At 31.6% G+C, this 6946-nt stretch overlaps 1 protein-coding gene across 1 annotated transcript; it reads right to left on the bottom strand.

The window, feature by feature from the left end:
* Positions 1-900: 900 nt before the first annotated feature.
* On the bottom strand, positions 901-1917 carry LOC104724199 (ribulose bisphosphate carboxylase small subunit, chloroplastic 2). Its single transcript, XM_010442646.3, has 3 exons — positions 1692-1917; positions 1476-1610; positions 901-1287 (listed from the first exon to the last, which is right to left on the bottom strand). Exons 1-3 carry the CDS (start codon positions 1860-1862, stop codon positions 1048-1050), a joined length of 546 nt encoding a protein of 181 aa, XP_010440948.1. The 5' UTR covers positions 1863-1917; the 3' UTR covers positions 901-1047.
* Positions 1918-6946: the final 5029 nt, after the last annotated feature.

Here is a 6946-nt window from a genome sequence, read left to right on the forward strand (position 1 = left end):
TTCAAGTGGTGCAAGTACAGTCCTCCGACAACTCAGCCGATCTCTTCACCAAAGCATTGCCGACATCGACGTTCAGGAAGCTCACGCACAAGATTGGAATGCGGAGACTTCAGGACTTAGAGTGATGTTTGGATCAGGGGGAGCAATGTGTGCTGTACTCTTTTTCCTTCACCAAGGTTTTGTCCCATTGGGTTTTCCTGGTAAGGTTTTAATGAGGCAGCATCCCCTAAGCACATTGCAGCGATCCCATCCAACATGGAACGGTCATCTCGTCCAAGGGGGAGTGTTGTAAAACACTTGTGGACTCTATAGACCGGCTCGCTCACAGTCCGTTAGGACATGGCCATTCGGCCCATATACCGGTCCGCACATGTACGGCCCATCGGCTATTACTTCATGGCCCATGGCCATTGCTTTCGACCCATGATCTATCTTATGTACTCGATTACTTTATGGGCTTTAGCCTTTGTACTCATATATATATATACTTGTAACCTCGACGTTCATCAATAAGACTAAGAGATTTCGCTCCCTAAATCCTCTAGTTTACAACAAAAAGTTAAATTTTGTTCTTATTAAAAACACTGGACACATAAAATATAAATCCATATGTCGTCATAAACTACCAAGAATATTGTAAATGTATGTATCATAGGAAACTTGTGAAAAAGAAAATGATGATGAATAGTGTATGAAACTCTACATAAACCGAGTATGATACTTTCTAACATCTAACGATAAATGATACTTTCTAAATTTTACACTCTATGTGACAATGTTTTCTTACTAACGTTATCCAACAATAAGTTGTTTTTCTTCAATTCTCTTTAGTCTATTTTCATATCGTAACTTATAATGGAAACCTAATCGACCATCGGAATAAAAATCAAGACGCAGGGATATATAAATTACATTATTCATAAATCAGACATTTGACAATCCGATATAGAAAATGTCTCAGAAACAGAAAAAAAAAACAAAAAAAAGCACTGACAATAGGAAATGAAATGAGTAGAGATAATTTATATGAATGTTTTAGAAAGGGAATTAAGCACCGGTGAAGCTTGGGGGCTTGTAGGCGATGAAACTGATGCATTGTACTTGACGGTTGTTGTCGAATCCGATGATCCTAATGAAGGCGTTAGGGTACTCCTTCTTGCACTCTTCCACTTCCTTCAACACTTGAGCGGAGTCAGTGCATCCGAACAATGGAAGCTTCCACATTGTCCAGTACCGTCCATCGTAGTATCCGGGTGTGCTTCCGTGCTCACGGTACACAAATCCGTGCTACATACACATGAGAAAACCATTTAATACAATTGACATTGGAAGATTCACATGGTGATTCAATTTTGGTTTAGAAAATCCGGTTATTGACTTTGGTATCTTGCAATGTAAGAAGAATTAGAGACAAAGGAAGAGTTATGTGTTTTGTTCCAAAAAAAAAAAGAATGAAGAGTTATGTGTTAATTTACCTCCAACTCGAATTCAACACAAGGAATCCACTTGTTGCGGAGAAGGTAGTCAACTTCCTTACCCAATTCGACATCGGTAAGGTCAGGAAGGTAAGATAGAGTCTCAAACTTCTTCTTTCCAATTGGTGGCCACACCTATATAATTCCCAATTCCAATTATTTTCAGTTTTGTTCAATTACATGAGACAAACGAGTGTTATTATCAATGACATTTACCTTCATGCAGCTAACTCTTCCGCCGTTGCTTGCGATGGAAGTAATGTCGTTGTTGGCCTTGCGGGTGACGGGGAAAGCAGCGGATGACTTCAAGCCGGTGAATGGAGCGACCATGGTGGCTTGAGCTGGGGTGGTAACCACAGCAGCGGAGGAGAGCATAGAGGAAGCCATTGGTACGTCCTCTTGTTGTTTCTCTTCTTCTTTAGCTCTTTTCTCTTACTTGTTTGTTTTGTCTATTGGTTTGGTCATGTTTATATAGTGAAAACCATAAGAGGCAAAAAGCCCTAATGATCAAAGGGTCCAGGATTCATGATAACGTGGTTAACTGCCACAGGATTAAGGAAAGGTGTTGACACCCTTATCGATTCGGACCACTAGGATAAGGCCGTGTGGCAGAAAACTCCATTATCTTATCTTTCTCTTGTGAGGAAACGAGTGAAGTGTGTATGGTTACTGGTCTCCACTTGATCGGTTGCTTTTGGCTCCTTCCTTTTTGGAGAAATTAAATTAGACGCGTTAAAATTTATTGTTTTTGGACCTTTATCTACCATGTATGATTTAGCTTGGCTTGACTTGGTGAATTAATAAGGCCGCATTTATAAAACAGATATGAGAAACTTCTGTACTGCTTCGGTTTTATTTTTAAACGAAGAAGATGAAGAGAGAACAAAAAAATATAGTGTATAGAGTTGTGTCTCATTTTTAATTGAGTATAATCTATACTAATAATTGGGAAGCACACTTATAGATAAAAGAAAAAAAAACAAAATCATATCAAATATCTATGTTGCCAAACAGACCCAATTTCCTACATATTAAAAAAAAAGATTAAACAACATCTTTATTTTATTTTAGGAAATCATTCAAATTAGTTCCATAATAATCCGGTTATTAAATTTAAACTGTTAGATAATCAATTTACTTTATAAAAAATGAATTTAATCAATTTAAGAAAATCTATAAAAATCATAATTTAATCAATTAAAGAAAGTATATATTAATTAATTCTGATTTTTGGTGATTATTCAAAGAAGAAATCTGTTAGACGAAGAAATAAATTATTAAAGTTAAACAAAAATATAAACCGTTATATTAGAAATTTTTAATACTATTCTTGATTTTAGGAAACCTTTTATAACATACATCACTAATTCGGATAACGGATAAAAAAAATAGAAAAGATTAATATCAATATTTTAGGGAAGTAAACAATTCGGTATCCTAAATAGCTTAAGTACCATAAGGTCACAACTAATATAATAGATTACCAATAACGCAATAAATCCATTTATAGGAAATTCTTATTCTACATTTAATAACTATCCATAGTAGTTCCTTAGCATTTTATTTGAGAGGTCAGAAAACTAGAAAATCACACAATCGTTGCTTAGAGTTTATTTGAAAATCTTTGAAATCGGATTTTGTGATAACTGATTAGCCATATTCGGATTTTCTAAACATATTCCACAATCAACTCAAACATCTTATAAATACACGCATCGATTCTAAGTTAGTACTCACTCTTAAACCTTCAAAGTTCAAACTTATTCCAAAAATACAAATAGATGCTGATGTGCAGAAGATGCTACCAATTGATCACAACTTCCGATGATGCAATTTTTTAGGAATTTTTTTTATTGTGATTAGTTTTAATTAGTGTTTGTTCTATGTGTTTAGTTTGGAAATCATTCATCCTCATCGTTTTTTTTCTTTTGTATCTTATAGATCTCTTAATGAAAAAGAGTTTTATGGAACAAACTACTTTTTTATGTTGTTCTTATGAAACTTATTATAATTGTTTATATATTTTTGTATATTTGTCATGTATGGTTATGTAACTTAATTAGTGTCTATTGTGATTTCTCTAAAGTCTAAACAAACATTCAAATGATCAAAAAGAAAACTTACTTTTGTTGAAGATAGCTCTCAAAATTAGTTGGTTTTGTATTTCACATGCTTTGATCATATACATCCCTTAAAGCTCATGTCTCTCTCAACGGTTCTTACGACATCAAATCAATGTGAACCAAAAAATTATCATCAAGATTTTTTTTCTACTCATTGTTTACCTTGCTTTCAACCATATGAAAGTGCTTTGATCAAGATGTCTTTCTATTCACAATCGTAGCTCTAAAAAGTAAAACACCTAATTTTCTCATTAACTCTATCTTTCCCTATAAATACATGTATGATTAAACTCACAAGGTCTCATTACTCATTAGTCACATTTTTTAGAAAACGATTTATAAAATAAAAAAATCGAACCTATTTTATTTTTGCTTATAAATTTTTGATGTATGAAATTTTTTGTTATATAATTACTGAGGGATTTTAGACATTTTACATATGATATTTTATTTTTAGGTGAAATGCACTATACGAGATCGTTTCTTACGAAAAATTAACAAGAATGTAATGAAAATTCTGGACTTGGTACCAAAATTATAAACATGTGGGTCTTGGTTTTAAAAATAAACAAAACTAAATATAAAATATTAACTACCTAATATTTTTTTTGGAAATCGTTTATATCTATTTACATTATAATCATCAAGCTATAACTTTAAAATTGTAGATATGTGAATTTGTTTGATTAGGTTTTATATTTTGAGATATTTGAGTAAAGACAAATCAATTTAATACAATTAAATAAAAAAAACCATCATTTAGTTTAAATTTTAAAATTTTCTTTAACAAAGTTATACTAATTAGTTATGATTAGTATATATGGAAATAATAAAACCGTAATTGTATTTATCGCTTTTGTTAATCTATTTTAACACATCGGAATATGTGATTACTTAAATTCTAAATTACACATATACCACAAATTAAATCTAACAAAACACGTAAAATTTAAATCATTTAATTTTAATATTAAACTAAAATCTGTCAAAATCTAATTTTATTATATATAGAAATAAAAATTACTTTATTTTCTTTTCTTTTTAATGTTGTTATCGTTAGATAGAAAAAAATTGGTGGTGATATCTAATTCTCAAAATCTCAATATTTGAGTAAGGGTCAACTTCTAGACGTGTAATCTCTACTTTGGGATGATTATTTGAATTTTTTAGTTTTTTTTTATAACCTGTAAATGGTCTCTTTTACACAAAAAATCTGATCTAATAGGAAAGAACCAGTATGAAATGGGAACACTATTTAAACTATTTCTCATAAAAATTTAGACAAGAAACAGAGGTAAAGAGACGAGAGTATAAAATTTGGATGGTTAAGTTTAATTGTAGCTTTCAAATGCAACGCTCTATTGATTTTAAATATCGGGACATTAAATAATGGGTACGAGAAATCTATACACTAGACTAAATACTTGAAATAAATGAAACTCAAATTAAACCCAAATTTGTTTTGACACCCCTAAACAAACAGTTGGAAATGTTTAGATTAATTTAAAATAATATACACGTTATATCACTTATCTAAATTATATCTTAATTTATATATATATATATATATATATATCATCCATACATGTCTGAGTAGAGCTTTACGTGAATTTTTTTTAATTTTAGAAAAATTTACACAAACATAATTCCGCATGTACGTGCGGGTCCGAACCTAGTATGAGGTAAATTGGTTTTTAAATCTTGTAAAACCTTAAATTTTGTATGACCATATCCACGGTTAAGCTCGTAAAAGTCGTTGGTTTGATCAAGGGAAGGGAGAAACCGAACACATTCGTTCCATCAAACGTTTCAAGTACCGGAGTAGAGGACATGATCAGGGGAAGAGAAGACACAATCTACGTCGAGGACGTCTATGAATATAAAGATCGGACTAGACCATCCCCTATTCGGCAGGATATCAACACCGATGGTGTTATGAAATTTGGGTGAAGACAATGCAATTTCCACTTCTGTAAATATCAAACTAGCCAGATTAACAGTCAATATTACTACAATTTCTACTAACGTTTGTAATCATTAAATAAGATCTTGTATTTTCTTAAGACAGTTATGTTTTACCTCGTATTGAATAAAATTGGGTTTTTAATTTTATTTTAAGGGCCATTGGTTTTCCAATTATTCTTTATCACAATTTTTTTTATTTATTTTAACAAGCAAATAATTTTTTTTTACAATAAATGGTAGTTTAACAGATTCCGTGACACAAAATTTACGTCGCCCCATAATACGAAAGGTACTAAACCGATGCCATATTATCAGAGTCAGTTGATTAACGACATTAACCGATATAAAACTGACGTTAAAAGCCTTGTTTCTTTTGTAGTGCGGCCACCATGTAAACTTAATCATATACGCAACAACGGATCATGAGGAATGATCATAACTCATTTTAATGGACGGTTTGGAACCGAGGCAAGAAGTCAGTCAAGTCACTGATCACCTTAAAGCTCTTCATTAACATGTCCCCCATTTAAATCATATGAGAGAAGCAGCGTGTGCGAAGTACAAAATCACCAAACCTTGTCATGGATAATAGCTCTCCCCTTTTGTTCTATACGCTATTTATTGTCTTTTTAAGTCCTACTTTTTCGTTTTTTTTTTGTTTTTATAAATTTTTTTACCTTGGATTTTATCTGACTCCGAAGATGAGAATATAATCCAGGATATTGACAAAATGGTCCGTAATTTCAATTTCTTTATACATTAAAATTTGTGTTTTATCTTTTAATTTTGCACATTATGTGTATTCTGTTTGCATTGAAAAGTCCAAAAACATTGATTTTTTTTTTTAAGAAAACTAAAAACATTTAGAATTTATTATAACTTCATATTGTTCAACTTATAACTAATATGTGTTTCAGCTTTGAATGCATAGCCAATGATCTAATTTAACGTAAACCAGTTTTCACAATTAGCAAATTCATGCTCGATTAATTTAAGTCTTACTTGATCCGTGCTTGTTATGATGATATCTCTGTATTTTTTGGACTTGAATTAAACTTATTACCCAACGTTGGATATATATGTTTCGGTTTTAAAAGATACATTTGGTTGGATTTCCTTGACGTCTTTCACTATCTTTCGATAGCTCTACTGACTAGTTTTATCTTTAAAATGGCTAAACCCTCTGACTTAAACTTTAGTTTTAAATCATGGAGGGTCGATTGATTCAGGCATCTTTGTGATGTAGCAAACACTTTTCTCTTTCTATAGAGCTTAATGGTTTAGTCTAGTGAAACAAAATAAATAATTATTAGGGGGGATTTAGAGGAACCAAATTGTTGTTTAGAGGAACTAAAACGAAAATAAAAGGGCTAAGGGAAAAAG

This window comes from Camelina sativa, chromosome 11 (assembly GCF_030686135.1).
Source record: "Camelina sativa cultivar CO46 ecotype springtype chromosome 11, ASM3068613v1".
NCBI classification, from domain to species: Eukaryota; Viridiplantae; Streptophyta; class Magnoliopsida; order Brassicales; family Brassicaceae; genus Camelina; species Camelina sativa.

Excerpts from the sequence above, each read along its gene's own strand:
- LOC104724199 (XM_010442646.3), bottom strand. The coding sequence starts at position 1,862 with ATGGCTTCCTCTATGCTCTCCTCCGCTGCTGTGGTTACCACCCCAGCT. Across the intron at positions 1,611-1,691 it reads GAAGAGTTAGCTGCATGAAG|GTGTGGCCACCAATTGGAAA; the intron begins GTAAATGTCATT and ends GGAATTATATAG. Across the intron at positions 1,288-1,475 it reads GTGTTGAATTCGAGTTGGAG|CACGGATTTGTGTACCGTGA; the intron begins GTAAATTAACAC and ends ATGTGTATGTAG.